This window comes from Salmo salar, chromosome ssa04 (assembly GCF_905237065.1).
Source record: "Salmo salar chromosome ssa04, Ssal_v3.1, whole genome shotgun sequence".
NCBI classification, from domain to species: domain Eukaryota; kingdom Metazoa; phylum Chordata; class Actinopteri; order Salmoniformes; family Salmonidae; genus Salmo; species Salmo salar.
Window position 1 is genome coordinate 40,211,079 of NC_059445.1, and position 18,939 is coordinate 40,230,017.

General features: G+C 43.0%; 1 protein-coding gene across 3 annotated transcripts; it reads left to right on the plus strand.

The window, feature by feature from the left end:
• The first annotated feature begins 9,703 nt into the window (after positions 1 to 9,703).
• On the plus strand, positions 9,704 to 17,708 carry LOC106603023 (matrin-3). Of its 3 annotated transcripts, XM_045716910.1 has the most exons (14): positions 10,873 to 11,260; positions 12,025 to 12,569; positions 12,868 to 12,929; positions 13,049 to 13,084; positions 13,189 to 13,289; positions 13,399 to 13,442; positions 13,670 to 13,786; positions 14,256 to 14,381; positions 14,490 to 14,654; positions 14,882 to 15,000; positions 15,111 to 15,629; positions 17,213 to 17,306; positions 17,450 to 17,469; positions 17,584 to 17,708. In XM_045716910.1, exons 2-11 carry the CDS (start codon positions 12,057 to 12,059, stop codon positions 15,565 to 15,567), a joined length of 1,740 nt encoding a protein of 579 aa, XP_045572866.1. In that variant the 5' UTR covers positions 10,873 to 11,260; positions 12,025 to 12,056; the 3' UTR covers positions 15,568 to 15,629; positions 17,213 to 17,306; positions 17,450 to 17,469; positions 17,584 to 17,708. The 3 variants fall into 3 exon arrangements, with proteins under 3 accessions (XP_045572867.1, XP_045572868.1, XP_045572866.1); XM_045716911.1 differs by lacking the exons at positions 10,873 to 11,260; positions 17,584 to 17,708 and adding an exon at positions 9,704 to 9,954 and having other exon boundaries at positions 17,450 to 17,485; XM_045716912.1 differs by lacking the exons at positions 10,873 to 11,260; positions 17,584 to 17,708 and adding an exon at positions 9,759 to 9,777 and having other exon boundaries at positions 17,450 to 17,485.
• The last annotated feature ends 1,231 nt before the right edge of the window (positions 17,709 to 18,939 follow it).

Below are 18,939 nucleotides of genomic sequence, written 5' to 3' on the forward strand. Positions count from 1 at the left end.
TGGCCCAGGAAAGAGACTTGGGATACATGGAACTCACACTTCTCTATCTTGACGTATAGTTGACTCTGCAGGAGGCATTTCAGGACTTGGCAGAAGTGCAGGATTTGTTCTGAAAGGGTCTTGGAGAATAGCAGGATGTCGTTGAAATAAACAAAGAAAAACCGATTCAACATATCCCTAAGAGTGTCATTGACCAATGCTTGGAAGACTGCCGGTGAGTTCGATAATCTGAATGGCATGACTAAATACTCATAGTGGCCACTACGGGTGTTAAAGGCAGTTTTCCATTCATCTCCCTCCATTCAAGCTTAACATCCTTATCATTTATCGCCCTCCAGGTTCCCTTGGAGAGTTCATCAATGATCTTGACACCTTGATAAGTTCCTTTCCTGAGGATGGCTCACCCCTCACAATTCTGGGTGACTTTAACCTCCCTACGTCTACCTTTGACTCATTTCTCTCTGCCTCCTTCTTTCCACTCCATTTTTGACCTCACCCTCTCACCGTCCCCCCCTACTCACAAGGCAGGCAATACACTTGACCTCATCTTTACTAGATGCTGTTCTTCTACTAATCTCACTGCAACTCCCCTCCAAGTCTCCGACCACTACCTTGTATCCTTTTCCCTCTCGCTCTCCTCCAACACTACTCACTCTGCCCCTACTCAGATGGAATTGCGCCGTCGCAACCTTCACTCTCTCTCCTCTTCCATCCTATCATCTCTTCCCTCTGCTCAAGCCTTCTCCAGCCAATCCCCTGATTCTGCCTCCTCAACCCTCCTCTCCTCCCTTTCTGCATCCTTTGACTCTCTATGTCCCCTATCCTCCCGGCTGGCTCGGTCCTCCCCTCCTGCTCCGTGGCTTGATGACTCATTGCGAGCTCACAGAACTGGGCTCCGGGTAGCCGAGCGGAAATGGAGGAAAACTAGCCTCCCTGCGGACCTGGCATCTTTTTACTCCCTCCTCTCCACATTTTCTTCCTCTGTTTCTGCTGCTAAAGCCACTTTCTACCACTCTAAATTCCAAGCATCTGCCTCTAACCCTAGGAAGCTCTTTGCCACCTTCTCCTCCCTCCTGAATCCTCCTCCCTCTCTGCGGATGACTTTGTCAACCATTTTGAGAAGAAGGTTGACGACATCCGATCCTCGGTTGTTAAGTCAAACGACACTGCTGGTCCTGCTCACATTGCCCTACCCTATGCTTTGACCTCTTTCTCCCCTCTCTCTCCAGATGAAATCTTGCGACTTGTGACGGCCGGCCGCCCAACAACCTGCCCGCTTGACCCTATCCCCTCCTCTCTTCTCCAGACAATTTCCGGAGACCTTCTCCCTTACCTTACCTCGCTCATCAACTCATCCTTGACTGCTGGCTACGTCCCTTTCGTCTTCATGAAAGCGAGAGTTGCACCCCTTCTCAAAAAACCTACACTCGATCCCTCCGATGTCAACAACTACAGACCAGTATCCCTTCTTTCTTTTCTCTCCAAAACTCTTGAGCGTGCCGTCCTTGGCCAGCTCTCTTACTATCTCTCTCAGAATGACCTTCTTGATCCAAGTCAGTCAGGTTTCAAGACTGGTCATTCAACTGAGACTGCTCTTCTCTGTGTCACGGAGGCTCTCCACACTGTTAAAGCTAACTCTCTCTCCTCTGCTCTCATCCTTCTAGACCTATCTGCTGCCTTTGATACTGTGGACCATCAGATCCTCCTCTCCACCCTCTCCGAGTTGGGCATCTCCAGCGCGGCTCACTCTTGGATTGCGTCCTACCTGACAGGTCGCTCCTACCAGGTGGCCTGGCGCGAATCCGTCTCCGCACCACGTGCTCTCACCACTGGTGTCCCCCAGGGCTCAATTCTAGGCCCTCTCCTATTCTCGCTGTACACCAAGTCACTTGGCTCTGTCATTTCTTCACATGGTCTCTCCTATCATTGCTACGCAGACGACACACAATTAATCTTCTCCTTTCCCCCTTCTGATAACCAGGTGGCGAATCGCATCTCTGCATGTCTGGCAGACATATCAGTGTGGATGACGGATCACCACCTCAAGCTAAACCTTGGCAAGACGGAGCTGCTCTTCCTCCCAGGGAAGGACTGCCCGTTCCATGATCTCGCCATCACGGTTGACAACTCCATTGTGTCCTCCTCCCAGAGTGCTAAGAGCCTTGGCGTGACCCTGGACAACACCCTGTCGTTCTCCGCTAACATCAAGGCGGTGACCCGATCCTGTAGGTTCATGCTCTACAACATTCGCAGAGTACGACCCTGCCTTCCACAGGAAGCGGCGCAGGTCCTAATCCAGGCACTTGTCATCTCCCGTCTGGATTACTGCAACTCGCTGTTGGCGGGGCTCCCTGCCTGTGCCATTAAACCCCTACAACTCATCCAGAACGCCGCAGCCCGTCTGGTGTTCAACCTTCCCAAGTTCTCTCACGTCACCCCGCTCCACCGCACACTCCACTGGCTTCCAGTTGAAGCTCGCATCTGCTACAAGACCATGGTGCTTGCCTACGGAGCTGTGAGGGGAACGGCACCTCCGTACCTTCAGGCTCTAATCAGTCCCTACACCCAAAGAAGGGCACTGCGTTCATCCACCTCTGGCCTGCTCGCCTCCCTACCTCTGCGGAAGCACAGTTCCCGCTCAGCCCAGTCAAAACTGTTCGCTGCTCTGGCTCCCCAATGGTGGAACAAGCTCCCTCACGACGCCAGGACAGCGGAGTCAATCACCACCTTCCGGAGACACCTGAAACCCCACCTCTTTAAGGAATACCTGGGATAGGATAAAGTAATCCTTCTAACCCTCCCACCCCCACCCTCCCCCCCAAAAAAGATATAGATGTACTATTGTAAAGTGGTTGTTCCACTGGATATCATAAGGTGAATGCACCAATTTATAAGTCACTCTGGATAAGAGCGTCTGCTAAATGACATAAATGTAATGTAAATGTCCATGATTATCACCAGATTGTAAGCATTGCGGAGGTCCAGGTTTGGTGAAGAATTGGACCCCTTGGGCCAGATCCAAGGCGGCGGACATTAAGGGGTTACAATTCTTTATCATAATCCTGTACAGCCCTCTGTAATTGATGCAGGGATGCAGACCTCCATCCTTCTTTCCCACAAAGAAGAAGCCGGCACCAGCTGGGGATGTTGAGGAGCGAATGAAACCTGCCTCCAGCGACTCCCGGATGTAATTGTCCATGACTGCTGCTTCAGGGGTCGAGAGGGAGTAAAGACTGCCCCGGGGAGAGGTGGAGCTGGGTAGGAGTTCTATGGTGCAGTCGAATGGACGATGAGGAGGGAGGGTGGTGGCTTGCCTCTTACTGAAGGCCTCCCGGAGGTCAAAGTATTCAGGAGGGAGAGCGGTGAAGTCTTGGTCTTCAATGGATGCAGGAGGACACGGCAAGGTGTGGTGAGGCTTTTGGTGGGGGTCTCAGACATTAAGTCTGCCAGTTCTTACGTGTCCCGTAGACCAGGAGAATAGTGGGTTATGTAGAGCTAGCCAGGGATACTCTAGGATAAGGGGGTTCTCAGGAGCAGTGATCAAAAGAAAACTAGGAGTCTCTAAGTGGTTCACCCCAACCTGCAGTAGAATGGTCTTGGTCTGATATTCCACCTGGCCAGAGCCAATGGGGCATCCATCGAGTGCTTGAATCTGCAGAGGCATGGGACATTTCACGCAGGGGATTTGTAATTCTCTGGCGAAGTCTTGATCAATGAAATTATCTGCGACCCCGGAGTCCACAAAGGCTTGAATCTGGTGCTGATGGTTGTCCCAGTGGACGGTTGCGGGTAGTGACAGATGGCGACTGGGTAGCCGGGGTGTAACTTCACAGCTCGTCAGGGTCTCCCCTTGTCCTGGCGAGCCCTGGTATTTCCCGTCAGCTCTGGGCATGTAGCACAGAGATGGCTGAGACCTCCGCAGTAGAGGCAGCAGCCTTCGCGCATGCGCCTGTCACGCTCCTGTGGGCAGACGTGTGCATCTCAGCTGCATGGGCTCCTCATTGCTGGGCTTGGGTGCTCAGGAAACCGGGATACTGGGGTGGTGTCAAAAAGGTGCCGTCTCACACGTTCTCGGAGGCGGTTGTCAACCCTGATTGCCAGCGTTATCAGGGACACGAGGTCCTCTCCCAGTTCCCAAGAGGCCAGTTTATCCTTTGAGTTAGATAGACCCTGGTGGAAAGCGGTAACCAGTGCCTCTGTATTCCACTCACTCTCGGCAGTGAGGGTGCGGAACTCAATGGCGAAGTCAACCACTGGTCTGGCCCCTTGGCGGATGTTGAACAGTCGGCTGGCCACGTCTCGTCCACCAACTGGGTGGTCGAAGACTCGTCGCAGTGAAGGCAAATATGGAGCTGCAGAATGGTTGCTGCTGTTCCCGAACTTCTGTTGCCAGGGCCTTGCCCAAGAATAGAGAGATGATGTAGGCGATCATGGCCCGATTGGTGTGGAACGAGGAGGACTGTAGCTCGTCATACCGCTCGGGGGCTGGGATCTTGAGTTCCTGGTGCAGGTTCCCTGGAGGAACTACGGCAACGCCTGTAGCACTGGGCGATGAGACTTGGGCATTGACTCCTCCTGGGTTGGGGTTGGACTGTGGTTGGAGGGAATCGGTAAGTGCCTGGAAGGTCTCTGATATTTGGGAGAGTTGTTCTTGCTGCCGCCCCAGCAGTGTTCCTTGGTGGGTTATAACATTCTTGATCTGGGTGATCTCTGCCAGGTCCATGTTGGAGACAGAAGCTTGCTATGATGGGGTGAGGTTGGACCCAGGTGCAGAGAAGATACCAGATGAGGAATCAGTGGTTAAGGATAAACGTAAATACTTTACTGAAAAACAGTAACAGAAGGATCACAGTAACACTGGGAAAACAAACACAAAGTCTCAAAAACTCACACGGGAAACAAACGCACACGGCAACCAAATCAAGCTTCTGCAAAGGCAAACAGAAAACAGACCTCTCTTAACAGGGATATCATAATTAGTAATAGGACACATCTGAGTGTCATTAATGGTTCTAGGACGGTCTCTGCCGTGCTCTGGTGACAGGTGGAATTTGCTTGGAAATCTCTAGCCAATTGGATGTAAAGTTGCCAATTGGATGGAAACTATCAATGGCAGATTGGAGGGTGGTGCGGCTTCTCCTCCAGATGCTGTTATTTTATCTAAAACGTCAGGTGTGTGCCGACCTTAGCTAACTAACTTATGCAAAGATTTAAACCGCAATTATGCATTTTATCTCCAGTACATTGCCACGATTGTCAGTTATGTAGCTGCTCTACTGATAATCAGTGCGTCCTTGCTGGGATGACACAATCAATCTACTGTCGGGGGAATGCCAACATCCTAGACAAAAATATTTGTTCACCATTCCACGGTACATAGCATACCATAATGTTCTGAATAATGGCCAAGTCTACCTCGCTCCCTGTTCGACTGAATCGCTTATGAGTAACAAACACAAGTCCAACATCTATCGGAAACTGCTAAACTACCCGCTTACTACCCTCCTGCTCACTGGGGTTGTGCAACTCAACTCTGGGCTTAACATTACTGAGCCAGTGCTACTCACCGGAGTGGAAAGCAGTGGATGGCCTGTCCGATAATCATCGCCGCCACGGAAGTGGGTGAGTGCTATGGTCCCATGATTTCTCTCGAGTCACCCGGTTCCAAGATGAAATTTGACTCTCCAAACATATCCAAGTCGCTATACACAATCCCCGACTCTGCATCTGCCACTCAAGCTGTTTTAATTAGTTCCCCGCATCCAGTGTAAGCGGAGGGATAGTTAATTGCACTACCGAACTGCCCCTAATCAAAACAGCCTAAACCGAGCAGTCAGAAAACACAGAAAATGTAACTTTTTTCAATGTGTCAATCACTCTCCAGTCATCTGGGACCTACAGGCTAAACCCAGGGGACTACTAGGTGGGCACTTGAACATTTGCAGTGCCATTCCAAAAAGTGATCAAATTCAACATCTCTCACAGACTACAACCTTGACTTCCTCTGCCTTTCAGAGACATGGCTCCATAAAAGCTCTCCATCTGCCGCTTTGATTGTGCCTTGCTACAATGTTTTCAGGAGAGAAAGGATTGAAGGAAGAAGAGGGGGCCTGATGATTTACATTAAAGAACATATCTTATGTAAACAAATTGAGTGGTCGTGATAATGAACTAGAATGTATTGGCCTAAACTAGGGGTCGACCGATTATGATTTTTCAATGCCGATACCAATTATTGGAGGACCCAAAAAAAGCCGCTACCGATTAATCGGCTGATTTTTAAATATATATTTGTAATAATGACAATTACAACAATACTAAATGAACAATGAACACTTATTTTAACTTAACTTAACTCAATAAAATCAATTTTGTCTCAAATAAATAATGAAACATGTTCAATTTGGTTTAAATAATGCAAAATCAAAGTGTTGGCGAAGAAATTAAAAGTGCAATATGTGCCATGTAAAAAAGCTAACGTTTAAGTTCCTTGCTCAGAACATGAGAACATATGAAAGCTGGTGGTTCCTTTTTTAACATGAGTCTTCAATATTCCTAGGTAAGAAGTTTTAGGTTGTAGTTATTATAGGACTATTTCTCTCTATACCATTTGTATTTCATATAACTTTGAGTATTGGATGTTCTAAAAGGTACTTTAGTATTGCCAGCCTAATCGCGGGAGTTGATAGGCTTGAAGTCATAAACAGCGCAATGCTTGAAGCATTGAGAAGAGCTGCTGGCAAACGCAGTAAAGTGCTGTTTGAATCAATGCTTAAGAGCCTGCTGCTGTCTACCACCGCTCAGTCAGACTGCTCTATTAAATCATAGACTTAATTATAATATAATAACACACAGAAATACGAGCCTTAGGTCATTAATATGGTAAAACCCGGAAACGATCATTTCGAAAACAAAACGTTTATTCTTTTAGTGAAATGCGGAACCGTTCCGGATTTTATCTAATGGGTGGCATCCATAAGTCTAAATATTGCTGTTACATTGCACAACCTTCAATATTATGTCATAATTACGTAAAATTCTGGCAAATGAGTTCGCAATGAGCCAGGCGGCCCAAACTGTTGCACATACCCTGACTCTGCGTGCAATGAATGCAAGAGAAGTGACACAATTTCCCTAGTTAAAAGAAATTCATGTTAGCAGGCAATATTAACTAAATATGCAGGTTTAAAAATATATACTTGTGTATTGATTTTAAGAAAGGTGTTGATGTTTATGGGTAGGTACACATTGGTGCAAGGACAGTGCTTTTTTCACGAATGCGCTTGTTAAATCACCCGTTTGGCAAAGTAGGCTGTGATTCAATGATAAATGAACAGGCACCGCATCGATTATATGCAACGCAGGACAAGCTAGATAAACTAGTAATATCATCAACCATGTGTAGTTAACTAGTGATTATGTTAAGATTGATTGTTTTTTATAAGATACAGTGAGGGAAAAAAGTATTTGATCCCTGCTGATTTTGTACGTTTGCCCACTGACAAAGAAATGATCAGTCTATAATTTTAATGGTAGGTTTATTTGAACAGTAAGAGACAGAATAACAACAAAAACATCCAGAAAAACGCATGTCAAAAATGTTAAGCTTAATACTACAGTTGATATATCCAGTCAATTTACACAGCAAAAGAAAAAAAAGTTGATCAGATAACGAAATCATAGGTAGCCTATGTGCGCCCCCTCCCAGTCCCAGGGTATGCAGCTCGAAAAGCTACCATATTGTTTCAGTTTTTTTAGGGACAAGAAATGTACCCTACCTAGGCTAATTTTATTATTATTTTAAAGTGAATACAAAACTGTAGTCTAGGCTGTACAGTGCAGTGAATAGCCTATGCCATTTGAATAACCGCTCAAAAGCTTGGTGTTTTAAATCCATATTCATTTTGAAATAAGTGCAAAGTTGCCTGATTGGACAAGTATTTGGATGCTTAAAAAAACACTCTGACCAGTAAAATAGCTCTTTGGCTAGCTTTTGCTAAAGCCTTCATATCAATGAGAGTTAGCATTCTAGCTAACAACTGCTGTTTCCGAAATAGTTATTTTGCAAAGATCACAAAATATAATCTTAGCGATTGTTCAAGCAAGAATCAAAACATCATTGTAAGCATATGAGAACTCAAAAAAGTGATTTTGTTTAGAAAACATAAATCTAGGCTATGTTGAATGGGTGCAGATGGCAATGGTTTCTTACTGCCACCAAGAGTAGCGTTTGGCTTACATGTTTTAAAAGCGTTAGAAAATTAGGTGGATACCATGGCATCGTTGAATACTCGTTTTTGATTGGCTTAAAGGGCATTCTAGAGCGTGCATGATTTCCCTATAAAGCACAGTATATCAGCAAGGTAAAATTTAGTGGCTATAGAACATGTAAGAATTAACTATGTGTGAGTTGCTTTTGAAAGCAAAAGTTGAATTGAAAACATGTTTGGCATTGTTGAATTCCATTTTCATAATAGCAAGCTAGGACTGATGGTTTGGTTAGTGTCAGCAATTGATGTTATTATTCAATAACAAACTCCTAAGCAAATCAGGGGGAGAAAAATAGTTTTATTCAGAGAGGACAAATCAAGATGTTATGCTGGAAGATGTTCAGTCCCCCCTGTCCTCAGCTTTTCTCCCCTGAACAAAGGAACAGGATGCCATTTATAACCCCCCACCCTAGCCTGGGGTTGACCAATTAGAAGTCCTTGCAGTACAACTTGGCCAATGGCCAAATAACAAGTATCCTGCTCCCGACTCAATGTACAGACCAATGAAAACATGGCACACATAGCTCTGAGTTCAGGAGTGACATTCCACAGATTCTAAACAGATGTTAAACTGAAAGCCACCTCCTATTGATTGTTAACTCTAGTTCTCTTGTCCTCTGCATTGTGTATTTATCGTCAAAATATTATTATACTAGCAAATCTGTTTGTTTAGTTATCAAGGCAACTACTGTAGCTATCGAGTAGTAAACTTGCTACCTACTTTAGTGGATGTTGAACACATACCTGCAAATGAACAGTTTTTTTGCTGCAAATGTGTTAAATTATAGCCATGGTATAAAAGGGATAGTCACCTCGGGGCTCTATGTGTTCTCTGGAAAATAATGTAACTACGTGGAAGGTAAATTCCACTCTGCTAGGGGTCATGGAACACACCTTCCACGTCGTTCATTATTTTTCATAGAATGCATAGCCCCTTGTTGATTATCCCTTCCATAAAGATTCTAGAGTTCCAACCACACTTTTACATTGGAACATGGATTACATTTTCCTCTATAAGCCAATATGTAATTTATAGCCTACAGTGTATTGCATTGATAGCTATGGAATGGGTGGAGTAGAACGTGTTGCTGTGTATTTAGAACAGAGTCCCAATTGAAATAACACCATATGTAGATTCTACTGATGAGTATTCCCAACCCCACTTTTACATTGACACATAGTATACTTTTTTCTCTATAAGCCAAAATGTATTTCATATACAATGTATTGCATTGGGGGCATTTATTTAACTTTGGAAAATGTTTTAAAACCCACATTTAATACAAATGTCACTTACATTTGAATCATAGTTCATGTTTAGACAATTATTTTTCATATATCATGAATAAATACATGTTAATGTATTATTTACGTGGATTTGTGTTCGGACGGACGCCTCGGTGGAAATGGAGTCAGGAGTAGTGCAGTATTATCATAAGGACATGTATACTTGGAAAACGGAGGAGGAATTGAGGGGAAACGAGAGGGAGAGAGAGGGAAGAAGACGGTGAGTTTGAGTCGGATAAAAATTGTGGAAAAAAGGAGATGGTTTGTTAAAGAAGAATGGTAGAAAGTGTAAGCAGAGGGAACTGAAGACAGGAGGAGAAATGGAAGTGAGTAAGGGCGAAGTTATCGGAGACCGAGGTATGCACTGAGGATCAGGAAAAATATTAGTCTGTTGGAGGTAAGTTTTTGGAAAAAGTGGACTGTTGCCTTTTGGCTGATTCATTTGTGGTCCCGCGGTGGGTGAAAAAAATAGTTGGGTAATGTGGAATCGGTGAGGGTAACCAGAAGTGGTCTAGTGATAATTGTTTGTGTTTCTGTTGGTCAGAGGGAGAATGCGCTCGGAGTAAAACGAATGGGGGCAAGAAAAGTGAATTGTTTCGCTCTCAAGAAAAGGGCACCAATGAAAGGAATGATAACTGGGGTAGCAGTAAATATACAAGTTGACCAGCTGAGGGGAACGATTCCCGGTGTATGGATGCTCGTCGTTTGATGCGACGCAGACAGGGTGGCGAGAGTGAGGAAACAGAAGAGTCATTGTCTGTTCTTTTGAGTTTTGAAGTTGAGTCTTTGCCCGACAAAGTGAAGTTAGGATATATAAGTTATCCTGTATGAGCGTATGTGCCGAATACATTACGATGTTACAGGTGTCAAGCTTATGGCATGTGGCAGTAGTGTGTAGGAGGGAGGGTCCAAGGTGTGAGAAATGTGCAGAAGGGCATGAGACAAAGGAATGTGTACCATTGGGGAAAGTAGTGGAATGTGTTAATTGTAGTGGTGCCCATGGAGCTGGGGATCAGAATTGTCCCGTGCGAAAGAGGCAGGTTGAGGTTTCCTGTGTTAGAGTAGAGCAGAAGTTGTCATATGCTGATGCAGTGAAGAAAGTAGAGGAAGATGGGTTACGGTAGAGGAGTGGTGAGAGGGATAGGCCAAAAAGTTATATGTTTCAGTAAGATTGGATTTTTAGCATTTATAGCAATGGTTATCAACTGTACTGCAGGGATGGAACGGAATTCACAGAAAATGGAGATTGTGGTGGCAGCTGCAGAGAGATATTGGGTGGGCGAGACTTGACATCAGAAGAGTTACAGGGTGTGTTAAGTGGTGTCCCAGCCTTCCAGGCAGGAATAAATACATTTAATTAGTAGGGTGGTGTTAATTTTATTTTATATAATTTAGAAATTAGTGAGTGTAGTGTTAGATGGTAGGGTATTTATTTAGTACATTTTTATTTTTCAAGCAAAGTATAAGGGAGTTGTACTCCAGTCTAGTGGGTGGCGGTAATGCAACAAATTGGATACCAACCGCCGTTAAACCTCACAAAATAAGAAGTAATATAATTACGTGGGGGACTTTTATTCTGAAATTCCGTTAAGGGAATAAGCTACTGTTTTTATGTCGCTGGTAGATGGATAAATTATAAATATCGTTGGCCAGACTGTAGCCACCAAATTTAACGAAATACCCGAAAGGAGGCTTCTTGAAAGGTATGTTTTACAGCATTCACAATTTGCATTCAATGTAGTAGTGGAACTGTATGCGTAAACATTCAACCCGTAACTATCTGGCTGTGTTTACTAGAAAGCTATGCTTAGCTTCTTGCTAGCTAGCTTTCTGGCTGTGGTCAGCAAGGCAGCGTTCTTCAGCGGTGCGTGCGGCTAGCTAACAATAATGCACTAACGTTATAGCTACATGGTACTTGCTTGCTAATATTTTTTTCATCGGGTTGAGATGATATTTGGCTTAATTTAGCAGAGCTAAAGATGTGTAGCTAGCTAGTTAACAGCAACTGGCTGTTGTTGTGCAGAAGCCCCCTCCAATGTAACTAGCTACTGTAGATAGCTAACGACTATGCTGTTCTGGGCTGTGATACGTAGTTTCGTTTGTGAGACATAATTTGCCATGTAATTACCCACAGAAAATGAAGACCAGCTAGAGAGCTATTGAAGATGGTAACTTTTCAGTTTCACAGTGATGCTAAGAATACGGTCTTCATAAGGCTCAACTGTAGGGCCTTCACGTTTTACCCAACCACATTGTTGTAGCTACTAGACATGTTCAGGGTTTCCCAAACTTTTTTTTTTTTGCTGTAGTACTACACAGATGATTCAATTAATCAACTAAGCATAACGTTTTGATCATTTGAATCAGCTGTCTAGTGTTAGGGAAAAAACCAAAATGTGCACCCCATGGGTCCTGAGGACCGAGTTTGGGAAACTCCTTTAGAACACCTTTTTTCCCCCAATTTCAGAATAAACTTCTCTGTGCTCTGGATGTTTGAGGATGGAGGACAGTGAGGGAAACAGCTCTGCACACCAAGGATCTGGTGATGGAGCTATGAACTTATATGCCACTCTGGGGCTCTCTCCAGAAGACGTGGATGCTCTGGCCCAGATTCCAGAGAATGAGATCAGTGTGGAGACGTTGCCTTATCTGATAATGCAACTGAAGGCCAAACGAGCCAAGCAAGAGGAGCAGGGACAGGCCTCCCCAAAGAGAGACAGTCGGCAGGAGGATACAGATGGAATCCTTAGCAAACGGGACAGTCCCCCTGCAGTACCTCGCCGGTCAAACAGCCATTGTGACACTGATTATAGGAGAGCGGAGATTCACAGTCGACCAGAGCGTACTGAGTCAAGGAGAGATTCCCGTCACAATTGGTCCTCAAGGGAAAAACCACCCGACACCCAGCAAAGGTTTCCTTTCTCCTATCAAGTGGATGATTTTCATGGAGTTGTGCCCACGATTTACCCACACACATGCTCTCTATGCTTATGCATGTTGAGTTCTACTAAGGTAAGCTTTGTTATATTTCAATGCTCTTGCTATTGTACTGTGTATCTATGTAATTTAAATCAACACTCAATCAAATGTATTTATAAAGCCCTTTTTACATCAGATGTCAAAGTGCTATACAGAAGCCCAGCCTAAAACCCCAAACAGAAAGCAATGCAGATGTAGAAGCACGGTGGCTAGGAAAAAAACTCGCTAGAAAGGCTGGAACCTTACAGAGGAACCAGGTTTTGAGGGGTGGCCAGTCCTTTTCTGGCTGTGCTGGCATTCATTTAGCTTAAAGAGTTTGCTTTTTTCACAGGCATGGAAGGATCATCTCAATGGATTAAGCCACGCGGAGGGCTGTCGAGAACTCCTGCGTCTGTAAGTGTTTCCATGCAAAGTAAAACATTTAGAGAATGGACTGATACAGGTCACAATCAATTGAGATATTTCCTGTTACCTGGTTTTATTCCAATTAGTTGCTTATTTTTTTTATACAGATATCCAGATTGGAAAAGACATACCCGGAAGGAAATGTGAGGGGAATGAAATTCAGCTTCATGTTGAAAACAGGCATGTTATAATGTAAAACCTTTAGCTGTTCCTCTTCTTACTTAGCACTGTTTACGTTATCTTCCAGGTCCGACTCCATCCCAAGTAGAGATGCTATTTCACCGCCCAGGAGAACGCCACGTCCTGCTATGCCTTACAAGAGACAACATAGCTCAGACCGCGTAGGAGGTGATAACCCCAGTCCCGTTCCAAAGTCAAGTTTGATCCAGACCAAATAAGGCCCAATTGCAAACCACTTGAAAATAGATAATATCTCCTTTCATGTTTTCATCTTTAGGTGAAGTCTGGTCTGCACCAGAAAGACACCATTTGAAGCCCAAGGTAATGATGCCGCTTTTGTGGTGATGTTTCTTATAAATAGATTATTTGGTGTGGCAGGTAGCGTAGTGGTTAGAGCGTTGGGCCAGTAACCGGAAGGTTGTCATTGTAAATAAGAATTTGTTCTGACTTGCCTAGTAAATATATGTTTTTAAATATCATTAACTTATGATGGAGGTAATTTGCTTAAAGCTACATGCTTGAATGTGTGATTTTATATTTTGCTTTAGGTTGGCACAAAGGTGGTGGTTACAAAATTTCCCCTTGGCTCTGTTGGTGTAGAAGACTTGATGGCTTTGGCTAAGCCATTCGGCACAGTTGTAAAACATCTGGTGTTCCCCTGCAAGGTAAATTACACATTGATTAAAAAAAAAAAAAGGGAATAAGCCCTCAACTCTTAAAGATGCACTATTCAGAAAATCGCTCCACCATTTCATGGTTGCAAAAATTCAAATATTTTGCCTAATTTCAGTTTCTGACAAAACAAGCAACTCTACTGTAGAGAATAGTTGTACCATCTAAACTGCAGTGAAATATCTTTTCAATAACTATAAATATTGTATTTTCAGCTGTTTGACGCTTGTGTACAAAACTGATTTAAGCATGGGAATCATAGAAATGGGGCACATAGAACATATCTACTGCTTCTTAGTCTTGCTTTCAATGAGAATGACAGAGCTATAACTAATTTCTATGTGAATTTGGTTGGGTCGCCCAAAAGGTTACATGTTGCAGCTTTAACATTCTCTCTCTAAAAAAAGTTACATCTGTAGTTGAATGTCTATTGGATGATTCAGTGTTGTCTTTTTGTTACAGGGATTCCTGGAGTTTGATTCTCACAAAGAGGCTGTCAATATGGTGAATCACTTCAGTGAAAAGCAAGCATTCGTGAAGGGAAATAGGTTGACTCTGTACCTGTCACCGATGGTGTGCAGTATTCATGTAAGTGCATCTGTCTGTTAAAAGTTTGAGATGATGATGATGATGATAATAATTAATACAGAAGTATTAATCACAGAGATCCCTGTATGAGCATGTTTTTTCCTTTAGCCGCCAAGGTTGGATGAACCACCAGAAAAACGGCAGACCAAACAAGTTGCCAATACAGTGGTTTGTTTTTCCCACCTACCTCCTGGGAAGGAAAGAGAATCTGAGATTATTGATCTCGCCAAGATGTTTGGGGATGTGCGGCATTCAACATTTTCAAGTGATCAGGTAAGGTTCGAGCAATATGGAATTGAAGTGTGATCAATCAAATTCTGCAAATCTCTGGTGATTTCAAATAGACGACAATTCTTAAACAGTAACAATGCAGTGTATCTATTTTAAATTCAGAATAGCATGGGATTGTATGACTAGAATAGATCAATTCAACACAAACCTCCCATTATGCAGCACCTTCTCTAGCTTTGTCTAATGAATTCTCCCTTATTCATCTGCAGGCCCTGATTGAGATGGTAGATTGGAAGGATGCTGACATTATGGTGAAGTACTACCACTCCAACCCCCTAAAGATCAATGGAAAGAGTGTCAAAGTATACTTGTCACTGAAACGCCTGAGGTAAGTAAGAGTCCTTCAACTGGGGCTATTGCGGCCAGACCAATTTTCCTATTGGACTCATCAGGAAGTATGTCTCAGGGAAGTTTACCTCAATGGTTTTTGCTTTGTAGAGAAAGTCCTGACTCCACCACATCCAGAAGAGCAGATTCCAGTAAAGGCCGCAGCAGCAGACCCAAGAGTGAGGAGACTAGCAAGACCTCAAACTCCACGAACAAAGAGAAACCCAGTACAGACAAACAACCTGCTGAGAAAGTGACGGAACAAGGAGAAGGTCAACAAAGCACCTCAGAAGAGGTCAAGGAAGTGGTCAAGCAGGACATCAAGGAGGGGGAGATTGAGGGGTTGGTCAAAGAAGAGGACATTGATTTGGAAAACAAAGATCTAGATGGAAATGGCATCCAGGTGGAACCTGAACAATGCTTGTTAGATGATGAGGTTGGTGCTGGTGTTGATACTAAAACCCCGCTCCTTCCAAAAGTGCTTCTCTGGTGGCTGATTCTAAAGATAAGGGGGGACCTGAAATCTCAGAACTGTTGGCAGACGATACCTTGGAGGATTCTGACATAAAGGCTGCTGATGATCCAGCTCTGTGTGATGCTGATGTCTCAATGGAGAACAAGATGGAACAGGTGAGCTTTCATGAAGATGTAAGAAATTCTTGTCATTCATATTTGTGACCGGAACCAAGAAAAGGCTTATTGTTCTCAGAATTGAAAATAAGTTTGTCAAGTAACCAAGATGTGGGTTCCTAGCAATGGCTTCTTAAAGCATGTGTGCTTCAACTCTTCAACTTGGTTGAGGTTCTGGGAGCATTCCTGAGAATGTAGTTTGGTTGAGATCCTCCACTGATCAGTTGAAACAGATGTGGCCATCTATTGCCTAGAACCACTGAAATCTGGCTGAAGTCTCAGTGGCAAATAAAATGTATCAGACACTTCAGATTGAACCTAGTCAATCTAGAGAAACAGTCAAGATGTTTTCTGTGACTCATGTCAGCAATGCCCGGTTTGACTCATGGCTTGTTGGAATATTGAGTTTGCTTGGTACCATAGCACGCTATTTACAGTGCCTTTAGAAAGTATTCATGCACCTTGAACTATTCCACATTTTGTTGTTACAGCCTGATTTAAAAATGTATTACACTGATTTCTTACCCATTATTACAAAGTGAAAACATGTTTTTAGAAATGTTTGCAAATGTACTGGAAGTAAGTACAGATATCGAATTTGCATAAGTATTCATACCCGAGTCAATATGTTAGAATCACCTTTGGCAGCGACTACAGCTGTGAGTCTTTCTGGGTAAGTCTAAGAGATTTTCACACCTGGATTGTACAATATTTACACATTCTTTCATCTCTGTCAAGTAGGTTGTTGATCATTGCTAGACAGACATTTAAGTCTTGCCATAGATTTTCAAGCAGATTTAAGTCAAAATTGTAACTAGGCCACTCGGGAACATTCAATGTCGTCTTGGTAAGCAACTCCAGTGTAGATTTGGCCTTGTGTTTTAGGTTATTGGCCTGCTGAAAGATGATTTTGTCTCCCAGTGTCTGTTGGAAAGCAGACACACCATCTAAATGTAATCCATTTTAAATTCAGGCTAACAACAATGGAAAAAGTCTAGGGGTGTGAGTACTTTCTGAAGGCACTGTATGTAGGCTATATGATTTGCTCAGGGGCTATTCATTCCATCAGTTTTATGAGTGCCCTACAAATCAGATGGAGATCAGCTTTGAAGGATCTCCTTACGTTCCATGGTTTAATATCAAAGGTTATAGAGCCATCTCTGTACAAGCTCCAATTGTTTCCAGAAAACCTAGACTGTCAGTAGTAATCCAGAACAGGCACTTAAAACGCTCAAGTCAGCCAAGCATTGTAAATGTATGGATCAGTAGACCTGCCTATTTGTTCAGCCCTAACATGGTAAAAAACCTGGACTGACCAAGAGGTTTGAATAACATAGCATGTCAATTTCATTTGTAATACTGCAGCCACAGAGTTCACTTCCTAGCTTTGAGACATGGATCTATATCATAGTTCAAGACTATTGAATACAATTTTACATATGTTCATTGTTTGAGCATCTTTTTACAGTTTCCCTATTGCAACAAGTATTTGTCATGAGATACGATATGGTTCTGGTGCAGCACTGTGGAACTTGAAACTCAAATTCTTTAACTTATTGATGTTGTGGACTTATTTCCAACAGGACAATATGGATGACATGGATTTCCCTGAGAATATGGATGACTTCGTTACATTGGATGAACTCGACGACAGTACTGGAGGGGACACGTCGCTGGGTAAGCAATGAATTATGAAAAAATGTTATTACTTGGCAGCAATGGACATAATTTTTACGGCTGTTTAGCCAGTGTGGATAACACATTAAGAAAATCTGCATTTCATAATTTATAGTTCTAATTACTTTTGTTTTTATTTGCAGAGTCAAAGGATGCTTCATGGGTTGGTATTCCTCAAATTATCATTTAGAAACGTGTAGTTGGAATGTGTCAAGTGTAGAAAAGTTGTTTTAACCAACACTATTGATAGGTTGAGCAGTAAAATTGTTTTCTACAGGATGGAAAAGTTGTCCATATTAGCCCAATTAGAAAGGGCCATGGAAACGTGGCGGTGGCCCTATTGAAACTGGCAGAGCGAGCAAACGTGAAAGTTGTCGACCATGCCATATCCTTCCTCAGACAGGAGGTATGTCCATAATTATGTTACTTGCAGATCAGTGTATTTATTTTGTATGGTACTGAACATTATTTCCATCCCATGAAGAAAACGAAATGTCATAGCAACAGTGGGGAATAACAATTTGACATTCATGCATTTTGGCATACAGAGGAATTTATTTACTCAACCCCTGATTTGTGCAAGCGTTTAATGTCCTAATTTGTATGACATTGAGAATTTCCTATATTTTCAGGCATGGTTAGAGCTTGATACTACCGAGGAAGTTCGTGAAATGGTGAAATTCTACAAAGGAAAAGGACAGTTGTTGAGGAAACAAGTCAGTGTTAGCATGTGCTTTTCACAGAAAAAGTTGGAGGTGGGTTTGGTGTATCTATGCTGTACACATTATGCATCTGATGAGAGAATTTAGTTATTAACTCAACTACACCTAGTATAGTCAATATTTGTAACACAAAGATGTGTATTATGTGTAATGTGACTTTGTTTCTGTCAATGTAGAGGCCTAGTGGAAGATCCATCTACATTTGTATGCTTCCACTCCAGAAGTACTCTGACGTCTCTCTTTTACGACTTGCCCAGCCTTTCGGGAAAATCACTGGCTATAATTTGAACTGGCATCATGGAAAGGTAAAGTTTCACCGACCCTCTTTTTTTAGGGGGGAGGGTGTCCTTTGTTTTTCTATTGATAAACGTCTCTCACTTGGATGTTACATTTTTGTTTTCAGTGTTATATCCAGTTGGAGAGTGTGGAAGCCGCTCAGAAAATGGTGAAGTACTTCCAACGTCCACACAAGTTTTACAGGACCCTGTTAAGGGTCAGTTTGTGCAAAAAGGGAGACTCACTAATATACTGGTAAATAATTGAATGACCCCTAAGAATATGTAATAGAGTAGATGATGGAAATTATAGTTAGACTAAATGGAATTTTAAGAATGCTAATATGCAGTCCATGTTCACTGCCAGTTCAATTGATTGGAATCTATTGGAAGAATATCCAGCCAATCAAATAATCTGATAAAGAATGTTGTTAAATCAAAGTTTATTTGTCACGTGCGCCGAATACAACAGGTATAGACCTTACAGTGAAATGCTTACTTACAGGCTCTAACCAATAGTGCAAAAAAGGTATTGGACTGTATGAGTGATGTATCTAAGTACACTTTCATGATCTAGTACTGCATGACATTGTATTCTGATATAGGAAGCCACCAGTGAAATATGAGCTGTGGTTG